General features: G+C 39.5%; 1 protein-coding gene across 2 annotated transcripts in view; it reads right to left on the reverse strand.

Moving 5' to 3' along the window:
* FRAS1 (Fraser extracellular matrix complex subunit 1) overlaps positions 1-25,877 on the reverse strand; it is a 500,829-nt gene that overhangs the window by 55,720 nt on the left and 419,232 nt on the right. For both annotated transcript variants that reach the window (XM_077143064.1, XM_077143062.1), the window contains 9 exons: positions 19,175-19,299; positions 18,747-18,887; positions 16,214-16,441; positions 14,030-14,143; positions 12,139-12,289; positions 10,855-11,014; positions 8,736-8,904; positions 6,223-6,469; positions 3,636-3,980 (listed from right to left, as the gene is read on the reverse strand). In XM_077143064.1, the coding sequence (XP_076999179.1) occupies positions 3,636-3,980; positions 6,223-6,469; positions 8,736-8,904; positions 10,855-11,014; positions 12,139-12,289; positions 14,030-14,143; positions 16,214-16,441; positions 18,747-18,887; positions 19,175-19,299 (1,680 nt within the window). The remainder of the gene's footprint in view (positions 1-3,635; positions 3,981-6,222; positions 6,470-8,735; positions 8,905-10,854; positions 11,015-12,138; positions 12,290-14,029; positions 14,144-16,213; positions 16,442-18,746; positions 18,888-19,174; positions 19,300-25,877) is intronic.

The following is a 25,877-nucleotide window of genomic DNA, read 5'->3' on the forward strand; positions in this document are numbered from 1 at the left end:
CTCACAATAGGTCTGTTTCCCACCACCCAGGGATGGAGTAAAAGAACATGTCCTCTTCTGGAGTATGTCACAACCTCAAACCAGCACAGAGGATCTACTTCTAAACTTTCATTGTGAGTCTATTCATCAGCATATCTTATCTTTATGCCAGTACCATGCTGTTTTGACTTTTGTAGCTTTGTAATATTCTTTAAAGTCAGAAAGAGTGAGTCCAACTTCGTTCTACTTTTTCAAGATGTTTTTGGCTATTCAGAGCCCTTTACCCCTCCAGATAAATTTGATAATTGGCTTTTCCATTTCTGCAGAGTAGAATGTTGGAGTTTTGATGGGGACTGCATAAATATTTATGATTGCTATTTCTTCTTGGTGGATTGTGCATTCTATTAATACATAGCATTCATTGTCTTTTATAACAGTTTTGCATTTAAAGTCTATTTTGTCTGATATTAGTATAGTTACTCCAATTCTTTTATGGTAACTGTTTGCATGGACTATCTTTTTCCAACCTTTCACTTTCAGTCTATTTGTGTTCTTGGATCTACAGTGAGTCTTTGGTAGGCAGCATAGAATTGGATCATACTTTCTTATCCATTCTGCCCATCTGTATCTTTTGATTGGGGAGTTTAATCTATCAACATCAATATTATTACTGTAATAGCAGTACTTCCTTCAACCATCTATTCTTGTTTTTTTAGGTGTCATATATTATTTTTGTCTGCTCACTATTTTAGTTAGAATGATAATCTTCATTCCTGCACTCTACTCCAGGCCTCTATCTCCTGTCTTTTCCTTCCAGCCTGTAGAATTTCCTTTATTATTTCATGTGGGAAGCCTCTCTGACAAATGCTCTCAATATCTGCTTATATGTAATATTTTAAACTCTCCCTCATTTTTGAAGGACAAATTGCCAGATACAAAATTCTTGACTGACAGTTTTTCTCTTTCAGTACCTTAAATACACCAGACCAGTGTCTCTTCACCACCTTGGTTTCTAATGAGAAATAGGCATTTAGTCTTAGGATGATTCCCTTGCATGTGATGAATCTCTTTTCTCTTGCTGTTTTCAGGATTCTCTCTTTATCTCTGGCATTTGACATTTTGAATAGTAGGTGTCTCAGAGTGGGTGTATTAGGATTTATTTTGTTTGGAATATATTGTAATTCTTGACTGCATATATTCATGTTTTTCATAAGAGTTGGGAAATTTTTTACCATTATTTCCTCAAATATTCTTTCTACCTTTTTTTTTCTCTTCTTCCAGAACATCTGTGACATGTATGTTTGTGTGCTTCATGCTGTCATTCAAATTCCTGAGACCCTTCTCAATTTTTTTCCATTCTTTTTTCTATGTGTTTTTATGTCTATAAGATTTCAATTGTCTTGTTTTCTAGTTCACTGATTTTTCCTTTTGCCTGTTCAAATTTGCTGTCACATGCCTCTAGGATATTTTAAATCCCTTCTATTGTGTCTTTCATTTCCATAAGTTCTTCTACGCATCTTTATATACCTTCAAGTTCATCTTTATGCTCACCTAGTGTCTTCCTAACATTCTTTATCTCTTCAGCCATATTTTTTTTCTTCATCACCTTGAGTTAATTTAGGAGATTTCTGAATATCTTTGATTAGTTGTTCCAAGTTCTGTGTCTGCTCTGAAGTTTTAATTTGTTCCTTTGACAGGGCTATATTTTGCTATTTCTTAGTATGGCTTGTAATTTTTTGCTGAGGTGTAGGCATCTTATCTCAATGAGCTTACTCTGAAGGTCAGTTTCTCTTTATTGCCTATGGTTTCATTGTTGATTGGCTTTTGTGTTAAGGCTCTTCTTTGACACTTGGTTCAGATTTTCTAGACCTTTAGAATTGTCCGTGTTTAACTGATCAGGTTTTTTCAGCTCCTTTTCATCTGATTCTCATCCTGGATAAGAATCATGATGACTACCTGAAGCTGCACTTTCCTGGGCTTACCAGCAGATGGCATCCTTCAGCAAACTGTTCTCTGCAGTCCTAATGAGTTCCTGCTTCTTTAAACCTGTGAGGTTCCTGCCCATCAGGAGTAAAGTTGAAACAATGGCCACAGGCATCACCATTCAGGGAAGGCTGAAACAGTAGCTCAGAGCCAGAACCTGGCAATTTGAACTTGTTGGTTAAAGGCTATGATCCGTGCTTGGCCATATCCTACCCATTCTTTGGGAAAAGGACTTCCATGTCTGGCTCCATCCACTACAGCTAGCCAGGGTTCAGATCCCAAGGCAGTCTGCCTCTAGAGTGGGGGATGGGCACCAGCAGCTGTTATGGAGTGAACTACTCACAGTTCTTCACCACCGTTTCTCAGCCTCATTGTCCTGCTCTTCCCTGGATGCTGTATAGTTCTCCCCTGGCCTCCAGAGCCTCAGACCAGTTGTTTCAGATAGTTCCTGCCTGCCCACTAGCTGTTGTGGAGGAGTGAGTCCTGGAACTCCCTGCTTGGCCATCTTTGCCAGAAGTTTTCCTTCATTTAGTTTTCTCCAAGGTATAATGTTATTGCTTCCAAAGAAGGTTAAATGAGAATGCATGAGATTCACACAGCATGGTGGCTGACCTGCAGTAAATGCTCAGTATCCCTTCAAACAGTGTGAAGAAGGTTGATCAGTTCAGGATCAGCAGATACTTAGCACAGGTGCAGTCACTATTCCAGCAGAGAAGTACAAGGCCCTTATGAAATTTTAAGAGGGAAGGGTGTCTGTTTGAAGCTATTAAGTACCCTAGAAAAGCCATGGCCTTTAATCTTCATTCTATATTGCTGGGTGGGATCTTTTTGATCATTTCCATGGAGATGTGACCCACCCAATTGTGGGTGGCAATTTTTTATTAGATGGGGTTGCTTACTGGAGCCCTTTAAGAGGGAACCATTTTGGAAAAAGCTCAGAGCCAGCAGAACTGACAGAGCCCACACAGCCAGAGAACTTTGGAGTTGCATAAAGAAAATGCCCCTGGGGAAGCCTTATGAAATGAGAAGAGAAAGCAAGCACACATTGCCATGTACTTTTCCAGCTGACAGAAGTACTCTGTATCTATCAGCCTTTCTAGAATCAAGTTATCTTTCTCTGAATGCATTAGTTTGGACTTTCCATGGCTTTAGAACTGTAAACCTACAACTTAATAAATTTCCCTTCTTTAAAGCCATTCCATTTCTGGTATATTGTATTCCGGCAGCTTACAAACTAAAACTGGGTCTCTTAAGTTCAATTTGGAAGAAATCTATCCACCAACTGTTTTGGACTACAATGGAAGTAAGAATCTAGCAGTGCCCTAAGTAACACATCTCCATCCTTCAGAAATCACGTCTGTCTCTTCACAAGTCATACTTCTTAGCATCACGCCCTTCCTCTGGGCCATGGAAGGCCAGCCGAGAAAGGTCTAAGCCAAGCCCCTCCCTGTTATTCACAACTAGAGCAAGAAAAGTAGATGGACCTCTCTATTCGTCACTATCTCCCATTCTTGGTTATGATGCCTGGCATCATGTAATGTCTCAGACAATATCAGTATCATTAAGGAACGACATTCTCAGTGTCATAAGGGCATTCTCAAATGTAAGAAGAAAATGGTTCAAGAAAGGGATTAGGAGATGGGTGATGGACCCTCAGAGATGTTCTTCATTACCTGCATCCTCGCTGACAGTGAAAGCTGTGTTGCCCAGTGATACAGTGGAAGCATCATTGGGACCGCTAATGAGCACTTTGGCAGATGCCACTCTTCCGATGCGGGCATTGTTAGAAGCATCTGCCAGGACAATCTCAAACTCTTCCTCCTCTTCATACTCGCTGTCATCAATGAGCATGACATCACAGGTAGACATGATGACACCAGGCCTGAATATCACACGACTCTCAGCAGACACCCCTCTAGATCTGAAGTCGGAGCCCGATTCCAGAGCATAAAGGCTACTTCCCATAGCCGACTTAGGGACCGTGTAGCAAACTGCAGATACAATGCTGCTTGAATCCCCTGAAATACAAATGGCAGGAAAATTAATTTGAAGGAGCAAATTTTAAAACTCTGGTTGTTTAATGACCTTATTCCCCTGATACATTCCATCACTATTTCTGTTCAAATTCTTACATGAAACCTTCTTGAATTGCAGTTTCTTTTAAGCCTGTGATATGAACCACTTGAGGATTTAATATACCCCGGATATTTCACCAAACAACTTAAAATAGATTTCCTATTCTGTGAATTTTTGTGCTCTGTTAATTCACAAGACTCACTGCCCACATCTAAGATCTCAGCGGGTGGAAAAATAACAGACATATGTGGTACTTTAAGTGCAAAGTAATTGTGTCCTGAAGGTAATGCTTTTAGCATGGCTCAGTGTCTTTCTGAATATACTTTTGTACTTTAAGCTCCTGAGAGAGAAAAAGAAAAGCTTGTCTAACAGATAGAATGATACAATAAATATGGTAAAATGTTACGAGTTGGTAAATTTGGGCTTCTGGGTAGGGGCCATATTGGAGGTCTCTGTATTGGTTTTGCATTATTTTTTGCATCTGTCCTGTAGGTTTGAAATTGTCTCAAAATAAAAAGAAGCTTAAAAAAAAGTCCATTAAAAAAGAAAAGACAAAAACCAAAATAAAACCTGTCTTTCAGTACAAATGACTTTATTTATTAGTGCTGCCAGTTCCCTCAGTGGAAGCCTGCTCTGGGGCTGGATTGCTGGCCCAGGAAAATCAATGGGGCTTGCTTGTTTTCCAAATAGCAAATCACCAACATTTTGTGCTATCTGTAGTATTTGTCACATTAATACGTAGTCAGCAGATTCAATAACGAAAGCTGACATATCATGTTGTGGCTTCGAATAAGGATGCAATTTCCATGTGTTTTAAAGTTTCAATATTGTAGAATCATAAATCCATACTATCTTTGTTTTGATTTTTAACCCCACAGGAATTCCTCTTTATTCCTCCCATGTCATTTATTTCTTGTCTGAGCCCAACAGACATTACTAACATTGAGAAATCTATAAACATACTTTCTTACTTCCACTAACAGGGATGGTGAACTGGTTCTTGCCAACTGTTAACTTTCCTCCTTGACCAAGGGCATTAAACATTTCATGGATTGGGTAATTGATTAAGAATACTGAGGTCATGAATAATTTGCAAGGCTATATATAACCAGTTTTTTAGTCCAATTTTAGAGTAAATGGAGGCTCTAACAACTTGAACTTAGAAGAGAAGCCTTCTGATAGAACTAAATGTGGTTTGGATCATAATGAGACAAGGGTTTATGGTGGATTTCACTACAATGATAAATCATGGATAACTCCACTGATCTCTCCCAAGACCAGGAAAGCCCTGGTAAAACAATAGTGGGGGATATACTCTTTCCTATACAGATGGAGAAACTGAAGCAGAGAGGGCGCTTTTCTTTTCAGCACCTCTGCCTTTATTTGATACTAGGCCCCAGCAAGAGGGTCTTTACTAGATACTCAGTGACTCACTTAGAGGCTGGTTCAGCATTCCCCCAAATGGGATAACACAGAACACTAGTTTTGGCAGATCAGTACAGAGAACTAACTCTCCAGCATGAAATAACCTGGAAAAACATTAGAGAGTCCCTGTTTACTCTGACATATTAAAGGTTTTGTGGGGTGTCACAAAATCTGTTTATTGGTTAATCAAACACATCACATATAATAAGGCAAGATTTCCCACATCTCCCTTTTCTTTGTTCCCTACCATCTCCCAAACTGTCTTAACTTATATCCCAGAGACACTTAGACAAGACAGGGATGTGACTCAAAAAATAGGCAAGGATCCCACCACCAGTGGAAATGGGTATGAAGTGACTGAGTCCATGTTTTCACTCAAAAGCTGTGATTTCAGTTCCCACACCCCACCCTCCACACCACAGCAAAAGTGATTCTACTTGGTACTTAGGCACAATAAACTGTGAGACAGAATGGCATAATGGTTATGGTTCCAGATCCTGGAGCCAGACTGCCTGCGTTCAAATCACAGCTCCATTCACCTTCTAGTCCAGTTACTCAACCCATTTATGAACAAGTTTCTATATGTAAAATCGGTATCACAACACGTCATAGGGTTGTTCTGAGGATTAAATGAGTTAATCCAGGTAAATTACTTACAACACATAAGTTAACATGACACAAGAGCACTTGGTACACAAAAGAGACTCAATGAAAGTTAACTACTACTATAGCTCCCTGCCACATTTGGCACCAACAGACCTTTTCTTTCTATAGGTGCGAATAGAAAACCAGCGCTTTCATTGACCCGGTAGGTCTTCTTATCAAATTCTAATGTGGGTTCGTCCTCGGTGTCATTGATAATGACCTTCGCCTGGGTGAACTTCCCTAATAAGGCATATGCTGGCATGCTGAGCTCCACAGTGAAACTCTCGATATTCTCAAATACATCATCATCGTTGATGACAATGGTACAAGACTTGGTGTCTTCTCGCTCATCAAATTGTACCTGTCAAAAGAATAAGAGTTAAGCTGCACCTCAGCTTCCTTTGCTCTATTCCCCAAGAGTATCATGGGGAAAAAGAACCCAAGTCCAGTGGGCCAAGCACTGAATGAAACAGCTGCTCCTCCAGTCTTAACTTCCTGGTGTATCATCTGGAACATCTGTCCACCTCTTCCCATTTGTCAACTCTAAATCGAGGGATAGGGACACAGAAAGCAATGATATTTCCCACCATATGATGACTGTAAAACAATATTTAAGTAACTATACTCTTTTTTATGAACTCACTAGCAATAGTCATCATTTGACTACTCAGTTTCCCCTTTAATTGTGGCAAGTTTCCTAGACAGATTTCTGAACCTGGAGTGTGAAATTTTGGCCTTACGTTCTGGTTCAGTTAGTTCTAAGCTGTATGTCTCTAGACATGATATGAAACTTCACAAATTTAAGATTCTGCATTTGCTGTCAAACAGTAATTATACTCACTGTATAATACAGTGATAATAATACACAATTTTTGGGAGGACTAAAGGGGAAATGTTTAGTGAACACACAAAATATACTATAAAGCACTGAATAAATGTAAGGTACTACAATTATTATCATCACCATGTTACTTGTGAAATCAAAACTGACAAAACTGACAGAATCTCAGAATGTTGAATAATGGAGTTTGAATTCAGAGAATATAACATTACAAGCAAGCTGAACTGAATTTTAACTCATATGTGGCTAAACCCTTTACCATTAAAATAGGCTCAAATCTGTAATGGGAATGGATTTAGCATGGTACAAAACAGAGAAGTTATTAATATGCACATACGGTGAACTTAAAGGGATTAATTATGGTTTTGCTTTCCAAAAAAACAAAAAAAAGATAAAACCTTCAAATGAAACTAGAACTTTGGACTTTCCTCAAACAGAAAGGATGAGAAATAGGCTTGGACTGTATTTTGCATAAATTGAGACAGCTGAAGTATGTATAAAAACAGTCATAAAACTCTAGGGACACATAAATCAGGAAAACACATGATTTTCATCAAAAAGAAAATTATTATTACTATCTAATGAATTAATCAAGTTCTACTAAGCCTCCACATTCCGAAATGCCCTCTACTAAATGAAACACTCAACAGATCTCTATTTAGGATTTAGAACATAATGCTCTTGTCTTTCCTTGAAAAACATAAGGACACATTCTGTCCTATCATTTTGTTAAAAGAGTCTAGCTAATCTATTCTTTTCTAATTATTCATTTAAATTTGACATAAAAGGTCTTAGCTTAGCCCAGTCTATTGTCTCAATTAAAAGGCAGTGCTTAATTTAATTGTATGCTGCCATAAGAATAATTAAATTGCTTTGAAGTTAACATTTAATAAATACCTGTGAAGTACTAGGCATCATACCATATATAAAAGATGACAAACACAGGACACCTTTTCTATAAAGATGTCTATCACTGAAGTCCTCATCCTTTCTCTTGTTTCTCTTCTCTCCTTTTTCTCTAACTCATACACACCCTGGTGCAAATGACCATTGGTATATAGATGATTTATAAATCTGCATCTCTGCCCCATAATTCCCTTCTACACTCCCTATGCACATATATATAAACAGTTGTCAGTTTGTTATCTTTAAGGCAACTCATACTCAGCATGTCCAAAGCAAACTCATGATCAACTCCTAGACAAACCTGTTCCTCCTGTGATGTATTCTTCTAGTAAGAGGCATCATCACTGACCTCTTCCTCTTTCACTGCTGGGTGCTATCAGTTTTACCTGTTAATCATTTGTTGATGATTTTTCCATCTTCACTTTATAAGCCAAGTTCAAATCCCTATCATCTTTCAACTGGCATATTCCGATAGCTTCCCATCTTTCAACTGGCGTATTCCAATAGCTTCCCAACTTGGTCTTCCTGTACTACTACACTTCAGGTAAAGGAGCTGAGGGGAGAGGAGGGGCTAGGAAATCAAAGGCTGGGTGCAGAACATGATGCCTTAGAAACTTTTCTTGTCATGAATCATATCCTACCCAAGTATAAAGACTGAAGTTGGATTAAAGTTTTGCCTATTAAGCTTCAGTTGGGACTAAACAGACTGTGAAGACAATGTATTGAGGGAAGAGGACATATAAAAATTACCTAAGGAAAAATACCAATGGGAAGGTGGGGTTAAAAGAAAGGGGAAGTCATCACAAAAGCCTACACCCACATCCCAGCTCCTGTTGGAAGCCTGCAGGTCAGGAATAGGAGTTTCTGCTCCCCCACCTACCTGGCCAGCATACTCCACGTAGTCCTGCTGTCCAGGTTGGGAGCTGACTCTGGAGCTGGAGCTAGCAGTGCCTTGCTCAGTGTGACACAGGACGATAGCATACTGATTCAGGTTCCCAGTTCTCTGCACTGTGACGCTAACAGACCCCGCCTTCTCACTGACATTGTAGCTAGAAGCACACAAAAGCAGTCTCTGACAATCTACCCCACAGCTGTGAAGAAATCACCTATTTAATGCCTATCTCTTCAGTTTGGATAATGGTGTTGGACAGTTCAGAGTAGAGGAAGTTCTGTTTCTCTAGGGAGCCAGGTTGTAATTTGAGAGAATGTGTTCACCTAGAACAGTCACAACATTAGGTGAATAAGGAACTTGTGGATGCAGAAGGTCACATGTCCCATTTTGAAAGAGTTGAGACTCATTCAGAAGATGGACAGCATATATGAGGTATAAACTTCAGATTTCAGGCACAGACAAATTACAAACAGTCTTTCCCTGGTGTGGTAGAGTAATTAGAATAGTTCAAGGGGTTCTCAGGGAAGAAAGCTGTTCTGAAGGCAATTAATGACTTAGCTCAGGTAGGAATTGATTGGACTAGATCTTCAGGTGGTGTATCAAGAAGTCAGGACAGTGCCAGAAGTCAGGAAATGATACTTGGTCCTAGATAACAAAGGTGTTTAGATAAAGCTTTAGGACAATGGGAAAGTGACAAGATTAACTCTTAACTAGGAATTTGTACTGTTTTTGCAACATAGGAGGCAAACACAGGAGGCAAACTCATGTGCTGTTAACCAGTAGTAATTATATAAGTTCAGAAGAGCCACACATGGAGTGGTGAATGTGCTGGGCTGTTTTTTCACGACTGAGGATGGCTGTTGGACTGTGGCTTTTGCCTTGTTGCTGTTAGAGTTGCAGCAAAGTGCCTCTGAGAAGTTAGTTCTCAGCCAACTTTGGCAGCCTCAACACAGTTTAGCCCATTAAACATTTAAGGGTTGGTCAGAAAAAAATGATCACTTTTATTTAATTTTGAAGGAGATACAACCAATAGGTAATAATAATCAAATATTACATATCTTAGAGGAGATGCTAATTTGGCTCTAACTTTCCAAGTTAGTAAGAGTGGAAAAAAGGCTATGTCTGGGCACATGAAATCAAATATATACACTTTCTTCTTTTCTCCCAATGTTCCAAATTTTCATCTGAATTATCATGAAGTTGATTTCTCAGAATAGCACATCTCTGGAATCAGTAAAGAATTGTCTTCCCCCCTCCAAATTATAATTAGTTATAATTTAACCTATAAAATCAGTCCCACACTTGCCCACATTCAACAATTGCTGTATATTTGCTTCTCTGACACCCCAGCAGACTAAAAAGCAACTTAAAGAGTTGTCTATATTAAGCTATGGATTTGTTCCTAAAGATACATGCTACTATGAAAACCAAAGGAGCAGGGAGAAAATGCAAGCTTAAGAACAGGGAAAATAAAGACTGAAGGCAAGGATATTACTATTATGGGCTAGTGCTAATTTTCAGAACTTGAATGTGCTTTTTTGTTTCTGTTTTTTACAATCAGTTCTACTGGAGTATCTCCTAAAAACTTGAAGACTGAAGCAGAAATGCTTGTATCAGAGGTAGTAAAGCAAAATGGTTAAGAGCATGGGTTCACACCCCATTGGGTTTAAATCTTGACTTTATGACTGATTAACTATGTGAGCTTGGGCAAGTTACTCAACCTTTTTCTGTTCCTATTACTTTGTTGCTATGGGGAAATAGTGGTAGGTAGGCATCTCAAAACTTCCAAGATTAAATAAATATATGTGGGACACCTAATAGAGGGCCTCAGATATACAGTGTAAGAAATACATGGTAGGATGTATGGGTGGTTCAGTGGTAGAGTGCTACCCTTCCATGCAGGGAAACCCAGGTTCGATTCCCAGACCATACACCCTACCCCATCCATCCCCCAAGAAATAAAATATATATATGGCAGAGTGACCACCATAATCATCACCACCATCATCATTATCAGATGTCTACAGCTGACACATAGGGTGGTTCATGCTGATTTCCTCTGCTGCCTGACTCATTTCTCAACAATGAAACACAGTAACACTTGTACCTGGTATACTTAAAGTTGATGAGGGACCATTGGATATGGAAGATATTGTCGTGGACCACATTAGGTTTACTGTCTTTCACAAGAAACTGAAAACTATCCATCATCTCATGGATCTTCTCCTCATGCAGCACATAACGAATCAACCCCAAGTTCACTTCCTCTGTGGGAAAAAAATACTTACTGTGAAATTAACCCAGGGATGTAAAGACAGCTTCAGATTCCCACACCAATTCATCCAATTTATTCTTCTAATGGGTTACAGGCAGAACTTCTTTTCCCAAGTATAAAAAGTATAGTTATCTTAAAAATAAATATTGTTGCCAGGTTGAAAAAGCAAATCCAATAGCTCTGTGCAACAAAAGACCTGTCTTTAAATATAAGTATTTTGTGCTGTTGCAAAATGAGAAACTGAGCCTTGGCAAAAAAGCACTTCAGTAGATGTCTGATAAATGTTTAATGGCAAACCCAAGAATTGACAGTGCAAAGTCCCTGTATGTATATGCACACACCCCACCCTAATTCCTTCTAAGAATACCTCTTTGGAAAGTATATACTAATTAGAAAAGCCAAGGTTAGGTAAAAACAGCCCCAATATTAGGCACAACCAATGAGGGGCTAGTAGAGAATACAAGATTGAGGACAGGAGAAAAAGGAAACATGGAAAATATATATATATTTTTTTTCGCATGGGCAGGCACTGGGAATGGAACCCAGGTCTCTAAGCCACCATGGCCCACCTGGAACATGAATTTTAAGAGCAGTTTTGCAATGACTGTTCCTCAAAAGATGTCCAGAAGGGTCTGAAAAGCTTATAAAAAATGAAAATACAAAAGGCTTATTTGGCATGATTTAAAGCAGGAAAAAAGTTCTGTTGAGAAACCTATACATGTTCCTTTTAATTTCTTTGTTGAAGACTTTCAAAAAGTCAAAACTCTTACAGAACAAAAAAATAAAAATTAAAGGAGCACAATTTTTCATAAAGTCTTTTCCCCTAAAAGAAAAATAAGCAATATCATGTGATTCTTTTCAGAATACTTTGCCAAAACCTAAAGCAATTTGAGAGCTGAGGAAGCATGGTAAACGTGTATTTTTCTTTACCATAGTTCAGACTAACAGGAAAAAATTAAGGGAAGTAAAATTTAAAAATTAGAAGGTTAGATACTGTTTGTATGCAAATAATTTACTTGGGGTAAATAGCTGGAAGTGGCTGTGAGAAAGATCTAGGTGGTAGGGGAGTGGCATTAGAATAGATTTCTCCCAAATCTCATTTCCCCCGAGTCTCACCCTGGGTGAAAGTAGCAGCAGCTTTGCCAGGCCGAAGCTTGTTCTCCACGTAGCCGTGTTTGGGGCCTGCTGTTATCTCATAGATGAGCTGTGAGTCCTCCGTGTCTGGGTCCATGGTCATCAGTTCCTTCTTGGTGATCAAATTGGTTGCCTGGAATAGAATCCATTAAAATTCATTCCTAAGGTGGAAACAAAGCAGGAGCAGGATACTCTGACTCAGATGTAATTCACTTTAATAATGATATACTAAGTGGAGCCTATTGCCTGGGAAACACTGTTAGGATTGGAGAGGCTACAAGGACAGGGACCATCCCAGCCTCTGCCACTGTGGTGCTCACAATTTATTCAGGGGGTGGTGGGTGGTGGGGAAAGGCTCGTGAGCAAGGCAATTTGGCAAGCATCATAATGGGAGAGATTATTAATTCCATCTGGAGTTGGGGAAGGAAGGATTTTGGAGGTGAAGGGATTTGAATTTGGCCTTGAAAGAAGGATGGAACCTTAAAGAATGATACAAGGAGGATGGCCACTTTGTACCTTACAGGAGTCAGTTACAATGCTTGAAATCAAGTGGGATAAATATACAGTACCTCAATATTTCCCAAAGGTACTGGCTAAACTTTTCAATCCATTCACTTATTCATTCATTCAGCAAACATTTAGTAAGACAAAAGGTTCAAGAGAAGAAAGGGGTAGTCAACAGTACTAATTGTTAGTCCATCTAGAAAGATAAGGATGGATAATTAAATGTTGGACTTGGCAAATCAGAGATCACTGGTAACTTTGAGTCTCTGCAGTGGGATGGGAGTGGGACATGAACACCTAATTGGAGAGTGTTGAGAAGGGAAGGTGATCATTCTGAATAAAGAGGGGGAATCAAAGAACAACAGGAGGAATGTGTATTAATTTTCGTTTCATATATTTTAAAAAACCAGACTCATTCAGTGGAAAACTACAATACAACAGTTATACACACAACCAATTCATTAGTTCTATGGAGACATAAAAATCCACATTCTAGAGGGAATACAACAAACCAAAGTAAGAAATCAGTTCTTAAATTGAATTGAAGAAATGTGTATGTGTTTGGGTCAATGACAGATTCCATGCTTGACATGTTACCAGGTGAAAAATATGGCGTATTCTTTAAAATGACCAATTAGGGAATTAGGGGAAAGGGACAGAAGTTTCTCAAGTAGAATTCCTCTGAGCACACTCATCTACAAAAATCCCTTCTTTCTTTCCTTCTCATCTGTGGCAGAGGCTATATATTTACCCAAATCCATCTCCCCTTTTATTTAACAACATTTTAGCTGAACACATGAATGCCCAGCTAGAGTCTCTATTTTCTGGCATCTCATGCAAGGTAGGGCCATATGACCAACTTCCTGCCAACAGAATGTGAGTACAAAAGATGTCCTCAACTTTTGCATCACTAGCTTAAAATGAAGTTTCTTGCCCTCTGCTTCCTCTATTTTCCCCTTTCCATGGACTAGAATATTGATGAATAGCTGAAGAACTTTGGCCATGTAGTCAATAACACAGCCTAGTGATGGCAGAACAATAAGATGGAAGGAACTGCATCTCTGAATGGTCAGGTAGACTCTTGAACTGCCCACTTACCTCCAGACTATATGTGAGAAAACAGCTAATTTCAATCTTATTTGATCTACTATTTTTGGGTCTTTTTGTGAGAACAGCTTAAACTGGACACAATCCTAATCAATACTATAAAATCCTAACCAATATCATGGAGCTAGATCTTGGAAAAATCAGATCATTTATGGAGGGATAAACATGAGTTGAGCTGGAATTCTACCCATTCATCACTGTCATGAATAAGTATGTGGTCCAAGTTGGTTAGTGTGAAGGCGGCAGATGTGAAGGGCCTCACCTTGCCATCCATATACTCCAGCCACTGGAGTCCCAGGTTGGTAACAGTTCTTGGAGTACCATCATCAACTGGGAGGATGTCTACTTGGAATCGCTGAGGTGCTGCTGTCATAATCTGTGGGGGGAGGCCAGAGAAGAAAACTCATCCTTCACAGACACTTGAAATATGTTGGGTCGAGGGACCACAAGGCTGAAACCTCTTAACTATATCTACATCTGAGAGATGAAGAATGGGAAACTGAATCAGTTTCCATCCTTTATCACATTTGACGTGAGATTTATGGGTGAATGCTAATTAGTAATGGGAAAACAAGTGGCACCCTTTCTGGAATTTCATCTGCTATGGAAGTTGGTTTTCATACACTCATGGTTTGTTTAGTTGACTTCAATACTTCCCTAGGGTGAAACAATAAGCAGAATATTTTCCCTTCAATAACGCTTCTTAAAATTTTCATGAGAGGCTGGTAAAAGCCATCATTAAAATGTTAATGTCAAAGTCTCCAGGTGGGATTCTGCCAGACATGAGAAGATATTTTTGTGGAAAGAGATTTTGTTTTTTTGAGGGAAAACTATTAAAATGGAGGAAGGGGCAGAAACAATCAAGAGGTGAAATAAAAGCTTTTATGAGAATAGCAAAAAGAAAGTTTAGTTTATAATTTTGTTCTTACAGAGATACACACAAATACATACAACACATGCACAATGAGTCTGATCCAGCATCTCAATGTTTCTGAGTGAATATAGCAAGCTGGCACACAGGGCAACAAGATGTTGGCCTTTCAGTCTTCCACAACCCACCTCCTAAATTATTTCCATGTTTTAAATGACATGGTCCCTCTGAAGATCTGATGTAACCTTTATATTTATAAGACATGTAGCCTTCTTGCTGATACATTCTGAAATCTTTCTTTTCTTATGAAAGTTAAACTGGGGAACAACTATAGTTTAGGAGAGAAAAAAATAAACCCAATGACCTACCAAATGGTGATGCAGCACAGGTACCAAAATGGCAGAGAAATCCCAGGATCCATCCCATGAACATACAGTCAACTAAGAATGACCTCTTCACAGCCTGTTTGTCTATAAAGGATACAGGGGGACTTTTCTTCCAGGAAAATAATGATTCAGCATCAAAGTAGTAAAGAAATTCTGCTGAATTGAGAAACTCATCTCTTTGTTATCCTAAAAGTATAGTAGAGTGGGATCAAGTTGCCCATCAAAACTGCTTCTGTTGAGTCAGTGAGACATGAGAGATAAAGGGGTGCCCAAGGCCCGCCTTTCACCAGAGCTGGAGTTGCTCTCAGGGGATGTGTATGGTACTACACAAGACCTCAGTAAAGAATAAGTGATAATGGGAAGGGGGTGGGGGGTGGGAGAAGGCAGAGTATGCAAGGGAAGTAGGGAAAGGGGAAACTTAAAAGTTTGTTCTGGACTTATAGATGTTGGAACAGAGCAATTTTCTTACAAAGTAAAGTTTGAGAGGCAAATGACCTCAAGAGAAAAGCATGTTTATTATTTCACAAGCTGGTCCTATTATGAGGACAATAATGATGATTACCGACAGTTTATCAAATGCTTCTTGTGTCTGGCTCTGGGTTTTATGTACATTAGGAGCCTCGGCATCATCCCCATTTTACAGACAGGGAAGCTGAAGTTCAGAAAGGGGAAATATTTTACCAAGACACATGGCAGTAAAACAGAACGAGGATTCAAACCAGAGTCTTTTGAACACAAAGTCAACCCCTTAACCACTGGCCTAAGTTATTTCTCATGAGATTGAGACACTCTAGCTAGACTGAGAGGATATATAAAAAAGAAATACAATCTAGAGCCATATGAAATGTTGGAAAACCAGATTTAAAAAAATCATGGAGTAAAGGGTGGGTGAAAAAGAAAGAAGAAATAGCAGTGATATTAACAGCAACAACAATCACCTTTTATTTAGTGCTCACCATTTGCTAACAGTATTAAGCACTTTATGTGGGTTACCTAACTGAAGCTGGTAATTATTACTGTACCCATTTCACAGATGGAAAACTGAGATTTAGAGAAGTTAAGTAATTTGCCCAAGGTCAACATACTAAAGAGTGACAGAACAAGAACTCAAACAATGTTAAGCTTATATAAAATCTTACATTCTGCCTGCATTGTTACCCCTTCCCTCTCCATCGTCTTGGCCTCTTACCTCTTTTCCTCCTTCCTCAATAATAAAGAAGAGGTTGATCCCATCAGAAACAGTGAAAGTGAAGTGGTCCTTGAGGGAGTTGCTGCCATCATGGCTGTAGCTCACCCGGTTCTGGTAGATGTCTTCCATGGTGAAGGTGGAGGTGTGGTGGAAATGCTGCCTGCTGGTGGTTTGCTCGATGGTGCCATGGCGTGGGGGCTGCACAATGGTGAATGTGACAGACTTGGCCTGTCCAGGAGGTAAAAGGAAAGAGGGGAAAGGTAAGAGGGGAAAGGATGTTTGCAACAGATACCAGTTCAGTGAGTGATGGTCAACAGCTGGTCAAGAGTAACAGAAACCAAAATAAGGATTGCATTTGCTTTCTTTAGAGGTAAAAGAAAGCTGAGGAGAGAAACCATGTTGGTTGCTACAATTGGGCTTGCATTCTGGTGCCTTTGGCTCTAAAACATTTGCAGTGTCATTGGGGAAAACTTGAATTTTTAACCTCTACCAGGATGATAAGAACTAGATCTTTGTAAACTATTCATTTCCTTCCCATCTGCTTTCCCCCACTTTTCCAAAACTCATATATAGAATTCCACATGCATTAAAAGAGCAGCTATTAATGAATTTCAATCATTGCATGTAAGATGACCTGTAAAGGGAAAAGGAGACATAAAACTCTGCTTAAGGATTTCCACTGGTTTTCGGCCAACTTAGAATAAAATGCAAAGGGCTTGCCTGGGGCAATCAGGCCCTCCCTGACCTGGCTCCAAGATTCCCTTGTGGCTTCATTCTTTTCCTCTCTTGCTTGTTCACTGGGTTCCAATCTCTTGGCTTCTCTGCTGCAATTCAAAGGCTCTAAACATATTTGACCACAGGGTCTTTGCACTTCTGGTTCCTCTTCTGGGAGAGTGACTCTCCCAGTTACTTACATAGCTTGTTCTCTTACTTCATGATATTTTTGCTCCAATATCACATCCTTAGAGGCCTGCTCTGGTTGCTCGATATAAAATAGCATGCCTATCACTCTCTATCTCCCTACTCTGCTTTATTCTTCCTCAAAGTGCTTAACACCATCAGTGATAGTGTTTCATATGCTTTCTGCTCCCCCACCCCCAAAAGCTTGCAAACTTTCTAAGGTTGGAAACTTCATCTGCATTGTTCACAGCTTTGTCTACAGCACCTGGAGAAGAGCCTAACATCTAGTAGATAATATATATTTGTTGAAGGAATGAATAAACAAATGAATGACTGTGTGCTGGCACAGGGAAAAGTACACATAGAATTGATTAATAAGTGCTGTAGTACTCTTTTATGGGTGATAAATTATGTTAGAATGTTACATGCTTTAATCTGGAAGCTTCATGAATGTGAGAGCTTTGTGCTGATTTGATGCTGTAATGTATCCCAGAAAAGCCATGCCCTTTTCTATCCAATCTTGTGGGGCCAGACCTATTGTTCAGGGTAGAAACCTTTAATTAGATTGTTTCCATGGAGAATGACCCACCTAATTGTGGGTGTGACCTTTTGGTTAGATTTCTTCCATGGAGATGTGACACACCCAATTGTGGGTGTGGCCTTTGATTAAAAAGAGATGTGATTTCACCTATTCAAGACGGGTCTTGATTAGTTTACTAGAGTCCTTTAAAAGGGAAAATATTTTTGGAGAAAGCTCAGATACAAATGCTTGGAGAATAGCTGCTTCAGAGCTAACAGAGATGCAGACATTTGGAAATGCTTGGATACCAACAGAGAGAGCAGACGCCTAGACACAGACATTTGGAGATGCAGAGCCTAGCAGACATCGCCACGTCCCTTCCCATGAGATACTAGGGAACCCAGAGTTCTGTCCTGAGGAACTAAGTGAAGGCTCACATATACTTACAGAGGCAATCACTGGCAGCAGAAGCTGGAAGCAATGGAACTGGGAACAAGGACCAGCAGACACCAGCCATGTGCCTTCTCATGTGACAGACATGGGCCTTTCTTAAGTCAAGGCATCTTTCTCTGAATGCCTTAGCTTGGACATTTTATGAAACCTAATAAATTCCCTTTTTAAAAGCCATTCTATTTCTGGTAAATTGTATTCCAGCAGCTTTAGCAAGCTTCATCTCCACATGTCCTGTTTTACTGCTTAAAAACAAATTCTGTGAGTATGCTCAAATTGTCACAATTAATTGTCCCCCAGAAAACCCTGAATGAAGGAGGTGCAGAATATCCTTATTCAGATTAGTAGTAATGAAAACACTGTGTAAAGAGCCATTTACCTTTTTACAATGAATCATGACAAAAATTCAGCCGGCTAAAGACTTTTTACATGTAAACAGGGGAGAGGGTATTTTTAGGGTTGAAAAACAGTTTAAAATGGTTTGATCTCAAATGCATTCATTTCTCTTTTCTCAGGCCATGGTAATCTTCTGATTTTTGATCCTTCAAGGACACTTGCACCAACCTCACCCCTCTTCTTACCTTCAGGATACACAATCACAAAGCAACAGATGCCACCACACCACTTCTTATCCAACCAGAGAACCCAGGGGTGTGCTCATACCTCTGTGTCCATGTCCACTGCCTTGAGCTCAAACTCTGTGATGGTTTTCCTCACGCCCTCCTGCACCCGCATGCCCAGGTTCTGAACAACAGGCAGTGAGTCATCCACAGGATGAATAGTGATGTGGAAAGTCTGAGTCACCTAGGACAGCAGAGAAGTATCGGGTAGGACCGCTTGCACCAGCACCCGCACAAGTAGAAGAAGGTGCTCTTTACTATTCCTTTCACACCATTCTCAGCATGACTGATTGACCAGGAACCCAAAAGGAAGCATTCTTGGGCAAGAACCCCAGGGACTGTCAGAGGTTGTCCCTTATCCTTAGCTAAGAGCTGAGGAAACAGAGCTCTTGTATCCTTCTACTCATTCTGTTCAGAGAAGGCTGGGAGGAATCAACACCCATTCAAAGAGGGAATCACATTGATCCCTACCTCGCTGACTCCATCAGACAGTGTAAAGCTGAAGGCATCTGAATACTGCTCAGTCTCACTGGAATGGATATACTGAATGTTCCGAGAATTCAGGTCAGCTTGGGTAAAGGAGTTAATCTGGATACCTAGTAAAAGGGGGAGAGAGAAGCAAAGAAAAGGGATGTCAAAATACTAGCCATACTTCTAAGGCTAGGAAAATGTCACACTCTCACCAAAGAAAATTCCTTTGCATTTTTTTTTTTAGGATTGATGTTCTGCCGTTTAAAACCTGTGTTAAGAGCCGTTTGTGATTTGTTTTTTTACAACAGTCTGCGTTTTGGGGGAGCATGTTAACTTAACTTTCTAGGCGTCTACGATGTGCCAGTCTAATAACCATTGTCCGATATATGTTACTCTTTCTCTTGGGGATTTTGTGCACAGGTCAAATTTCAGGAAGGTTGAGCCAGCGCCTTATTCTCCAAATTTCTCTCTCTTAAGTTTTGTTTCCCTATAGCCTCACAGTCCTTTCTGAGAACCTCTCCTAATTTTCAGTACTGTATAATGGTTTAGCTTTTGGACCCTGAAGTTAGAGGGTTTGACTATGCATACCTTGGTTCTGTGATTGGTGAGCCATCCCGGCCTCCATAATTTCACTGGATATTACTCAAGGTCCCTTTTATCTCTCAGGTCCATGAGTCTAGCTTTTCAAATACCATGTTAGCCAGTCAGGTAGTGACAAAACTTACTGCCTGACGTTGGGTCTTTGGCAATCATTTGATATCAAATCTAAAATGGCCTAGAAAAGGAGCGTTATTCTATAACGTGATGCAGAGAAAATACGCTATTTTTTTTTGAGTCATTTTAAAATTAAAAGGAAATTCTAAAATGATTTTAAAGAATGCTAGGGCATCCAACAAATCAACAACATCTTTTTAAATGTTTTTAAATGCCTAACAAAAACAGTCCCTCCTTCTTGCTCCTATCTTAGGGCTTCTGTAGTTCATCTTCCAACACCTGCCAAGACTAAAACAAAATCACATCTTTTAGTCTCTGAACACACATTCTCTCTTTCTGATCTGGGTGTTATCATTCAATCGAGTCATTTAATGTAGTCCATTAGTTTGGCCCCGAAATTCATTTGCTGCTTCCTGGAATTTTTATTTGTCACTGTTAACCCTGGAAAAATCAGTTAAAGTTTTCTATGAAAAGCAAAGAGATTCTACTTTGACTGGTGTATCATCAATATCATTGCTTTATCTTAAAAAAAAATCTGCCTGCATGGTTTACATGTGCATGTCTCTTTGTCATCTGAAATTTGTCACCCAGATACAATAGCCTCCTGAATATTGGGGCATTAATTTTTTTGATGAGGCATTTTATATTTCTGGGCTTGCTACATCAGCTCTTGACAGGCAAGAAATGTAGTCCCCTGTCTTATAGCTTTGTCTTGTGGCTCTGGACAGAAATCCATACCATTCTTTAAAAATTTAATAACCTCAGACTGACTGCACTGAGAAATTTAATCTCTTTTCTCTGCTGAGCAACCATCCTTACAACTCACAGGGAAATACTTATTTAGATTCTCACAATCAACTAGTCACCTAATTCACTGTTCTATTTATGAGTGTCAGACTGATTAAGAAAGGTGATAGATTTTCTCCTTCCTCTTGGGAAGGAAGTTCTGAGATTGATCTTTTTTTTTTTTTAAAGTAACATTTTAAAACGTAAAACTGACATATTTAAACTGTGCAGCTTCATAAGTTTGACCCATCCATGAAACCATTACCTCAATCAAAATAGCAAATATATCCATCACCCCAAAATTTCCAACCAACACTTTGCAATTCCTCCGTCCTTCATTTCTCCATCCTTCCTGCCCCTAAGCAACTTCGGTGAACTGCTTTCTGCCATTATTAATCAGCTGGCATTTCTAGTTTTTTACTACTACCAATCATGTTGTTACGAACATTTGTGCACAAGGCTTTGTATGGACACAGATTTTCATTTTTGGGGGGTAAATTGCTAGGAGTGGGATGGCTGGACATAGTTTAAGTATATACTCAACTTTTTAGGAAACTGTAAAATTGTTTTCCAAAGTGATAGAACATTCATACCAGCAGTGCCTGAGAGCTTCTGGGCTCATCTTAGTGCATCTTTCCCAGTTCAATCCAGCAAAGGTTGAGCTGGAACCACTGTTCCAGGCTTGAATTTTGTCTTTAACAACTCTTGGAGGTGAAGGTTGGTATGGGGTCTCCCATTTTAATAGATTATGACACTGTATTTAAATTAGAAAGTTTATGTGATATAACCAAGGTCATACAGAGCATATTTGGCAGTGCTGGGATTCAAACCAAGGTTGTCCAACTCCAAAATTTATGCCTGCTGGACTTTCTCATGTTTTTTGTAAAACACATCTAGTCTCATCAAGCTAGACAAGGAGGCCCTTGGATTTCATGTTCATCCTTTAATGTTTTTTAATATAAAAATAATACATGCCGGACTTCCTGGAAGATGGCGGCTTAGTAAGACGCGCGGATCTTAGTTTCTTCTCCAGGACACCTACTAGGGGAGTAGAAACGATACAGAAAGCGCCCAAAGCCACAACAGAGATAAAAAAGACAGCGTACCCCATCCTGGAACGGCTGGCTGGCTGAGAGAAGCAGCTCGGGTGAGATCGCCGAGGCGCGCGGGCCTTACCGGGCGGGGCGGGAAGCGGCCGGAGTTACTCCCTTCCCCCTTCCCGGGCCGGCTGGGAGAATTGGAGAGGCGGTCCCCTGAAACCAAGGCGACTGGCGCCCACACCACGCGCAGCCCCTGGACCAACTGAGAGAATTGGATCGGAAATCCCCAGCCCGCGGAGAACGGTGACGGGTGGGGGAGGCCCCTTACAAACCCGTGACTCCCGGGGAACGTGCACTCTCTCGGGCGGGCCGCTGCTGCTGGCGCCCTCCCGCCACGCTTGTTGCCCAGGGCCGACTAGGAAATTCGGACGGGCTCTTCCCCTGGTTGCGGCGACCAGCAACCCTCCCTGCGTTCGGACCGAGGGCCGGCTCAAGCCACTTCGGCTAGCGAACCCCCAGGACGGCGAGAGTTTTCCAAAGTTTAAGGTCCCACAGCACCTTTTACTGGTGGGACCCGCAGACAAACGTGTGCCACGAGCGCCACCTACTGGGCAGGATAAGAAAAACAGAACCCAGAGATTTCACAGAAAAATATTACAACCTTGCTGGGTCCAACACCAAGAGAAATCTGAATAAATGCCCAGACGCCAGCAGCAGAAGATAACTGTCCACGCTCAAAAGATTGAGAATATGGCCCAGTCAAAGGAACAAACCAATAGCTCAAATGAGACACAAGAGCTGAGACAACTAATGCTGAATATACGAACAGAAATGGAAAACCTCTTCAAAAATGAAATCGATAAATTGAGGGAGGACATGAAGAGGACATGGGCTGAACATAAAGAAGAAATAGAAAAACTGAAAAAACAAATCGCAGAACTTATGGAAGTGAAGGATAAAGTAGCAAACATAGAAAAAGTAATGGATAGCTACAATGATAGATTTAAAGAGACAGAAGATAGAATTAGTGATTTGGAGGATGGAACATCTGAATCCCAAAAAGAAACAGAAACTATCGGGAAAAGAATGGAAAAATTTGAACAGGGTATCAGGGAACTCAAGGACAATATGAACCGCACAAATATACGTGTTGTGGGTGTCCCAGAAGGAGAAGAGAAGGGAAAAGGAGGAGAAAAACTTATGGAAGAAATTTTCACTGAAAATTTCCCAACTCTTATGAAAGACCTAAAATTACAGATCCAAGAAGTGCAGCGCACCCCAAAGAGATTAGACCCAAATAGGCGTTCTCCAAGACACTTACTAGTTAGAATGTCAGAGGTCAAAGAGAAAGAGAAGATCTTGAAAGCAGCAAGAGAAAAACAATCCATTACATACAAGGGAAACCCAATAAGACTTTGTGTAGATTTCTCAGCAGAAACCATGGAAGCTAGAAGACAGTGGGATGATATATTTAAAATACTAAAAGAGAAAAACTGCCAACCAAGACTCCTATATCCAGCAAAATTATCCTTCAAAAATGAGGGAGAAATTAAACATTCTCAGACAAAAAGTCACTGAAAGAATTTGTGACCAAGAGACCAGCTCTGCAAGAAATACTAAAGGGAGCACTAGAGTCAGATACAAAAAGACAGAAGAGAGAGATATGGAAAAGAGTGTAGAAAGAAGGAAAATCAGATATGATACATATAATACAAAAGGCAAAATGTTAGAGGAAAATATTATCCAAACAGTAATAACACTAAATGTCAATGGACTGAATTCCCCAATCAAAAGACATAGATTGGCAGAATGGATTAAAAAAACAGGATCCTTCTATATGCTGTCTACAGGAAACACATCTTAGACCCAAAGATAAACATAGGTTGAAAGTGAAAGGTTGGGAAAAGATATTTCATGCAAATAACAACCAGAAAAGAGCAGGAGTGGCTATACTAATATCCAACAAATTAGACTTCAAATGTAAAACAGTTAAAAGAGACAAAGAAGGACACTATATACTAATAAAAGGAACAATTAAACAAGAAGACATAACAATCATAAATATTTACGCACCGAATCAGAATGCCCCAAAATACGTGAGGAATATACTGCAAACACTGAAAAGAGAAATAGACTCATATACCATAATAGTTGGAGACTTCAACTCACCACTCTCATCAAGGGACAGAACATCTAGACAGAGGATCAACAAAGAAATAGAGAATCTGAATATTACTATAAATGAACTAGACTTAATAGACATTTATAGGACATTACATCCCACAACAGCAGGATACACCTTTTTCTCAAGTGCTCATGGATCATTCTCAAAGATAGACCATATGCTGGGTCACAAAGCAAGTCTCAACAAATTTAAAAAGATTGAAATCTTACACAACACTTTCTCAGACCATAAAGGAATGATGTTGGAAATCAATAATAGGCAGAGTGCCAGAAAATTCACAAATACGTGGAGGCTCAACAACACACTCCTAAACAACGACTGGGTCAAAGAAGAAATTGCAAGAGAAATTAGCAAATACCTCGAGGCGAATGAAAATGAAAACACAACATATCAAAACTTATGGGACGCAGCAAAGGCAGTGCTAAGAGGGAAATTTATTGCTCTAAATGCCTATATCAGAAAAGAAGAAAAGGCAAAAATTCAGGAATTAACTATCCATTTGGAAGAACTGGAGAAAGAACAGCAAGCTAACCCCAAAGCAAGCAAAAGGAAAGAAATAACAAAGATTAGAGCACAAATAAATGAAATTGAAAACATGAAAACAATAGAGAAAATCAATAAGGCCAGAAGTTGGTTCTATGAGAAAATCAATAAGATTGATGGGCCCTTAGCAAGATTGACAAAAAGAAGAAGAGAGAGGATGCAAATAAATAAGATCAGAAATGGAAGAGGAGACATAACTACTGACCTCACAGAAATAAAGGAGGTAATAACAGGATACTATGAACAACTTTACGCTAATAAATACAACAATTTAGAGGAAATGGACGGGTTCCTGGAAAGACATGAACAACCAACTTTGACTCAAGAAGACATAGATGACCTCAACAAACCAATCACAAGTAAAGAAATTGAATTAGTCATTCAAAAGCTTCCTAAAAAGAAAAGTCCAGGACCAGATGGCTTCACATGTGAATTCTACCAAACGTTCCAGAAAGAATTAGTACCAATTCTCTTCAAACTCTTCAAAAAAATCGAAGTGGAGGGAAAACTACCTAATTCATTCTATGAAGCCAACATCACCCTCATACCAAAACCAGGCAAAGATATTACAAAAAAAGAAAACTACAGACCAATCTCTCTAATGAATACAGATGCAAAAATCCTCAATAAAATTCTAGCAAATCGTATCCAACAACACATTAAAAGAATTATACATCATGACCAAGTAGGATTCATCCCAGGTATGCAAGGATGGTTCAACATAAGAAAATCAATTAATGTAATACACCATATCAACAAATCAAAGCAGAAAAATCACATGATCATCTCAATTGATGCAGAGAAGGCATTCGACAAGATTCAACATCCTTTCCTGTTGAAAACACTTCAAAAGATAGGAATACAAGGGAACTTCCTTAAAATGATAGAGGGAATATATGAAAAACCCACAGCTAATATCATCCTCAATGGGGAAAAATTGAAAACTTTCCCCCTAAGATCAGGAACAAGACAAGGATGTCCACTATCACCACTATTATTCAACATTGTGCTGGAGGTTCTAGCCAGAGCAATTAGACAAGAAAAAGAAATACAAGGCATCAAAATTGGAAAGGAAGAAGTAAAACTATCACTGTTTGCAGACGATATGATACTATACGTCGAAAACCCGGAAAAATCCACAACAAAACTACTAGAGCTAATAAATGAGTACAGCAAAGTAGCAGGTTACAAGATCAACATTCAAAAATCTGTAGCATTTCTATACACTAGTAAGGAACAAGCTGAGGGGGAAATCAAGAAACGAATCCCATTTACAATTGCAACTAAAAGAATAAAATACCTAGGAATAAATTTAACTAAAGAGACAAAAAACCTATATAAAGAAAACTACAAAAAACTGCTAAAAGAAATCACAGAAGACCTAAATAGATGGAAGGGCATACCGTGTTCATGGATTGGAAGACTAAATATAGTT

This window comes from Tamandua tetradactyla, chromosome 24 (genome assembly GCF_023851605.1).
Source record: "Tamandua tetradactyla isolate mTamTet1 chromosome 24, mTamTet1.pri, whole genome shotgun sequence".
Lineage (NCBI taxonomy): Eukaryota > Metazoa > Chordata > Mammalia > Pilosa > Myrmecophagidae > Tamandua > Tamandua tetradactyla.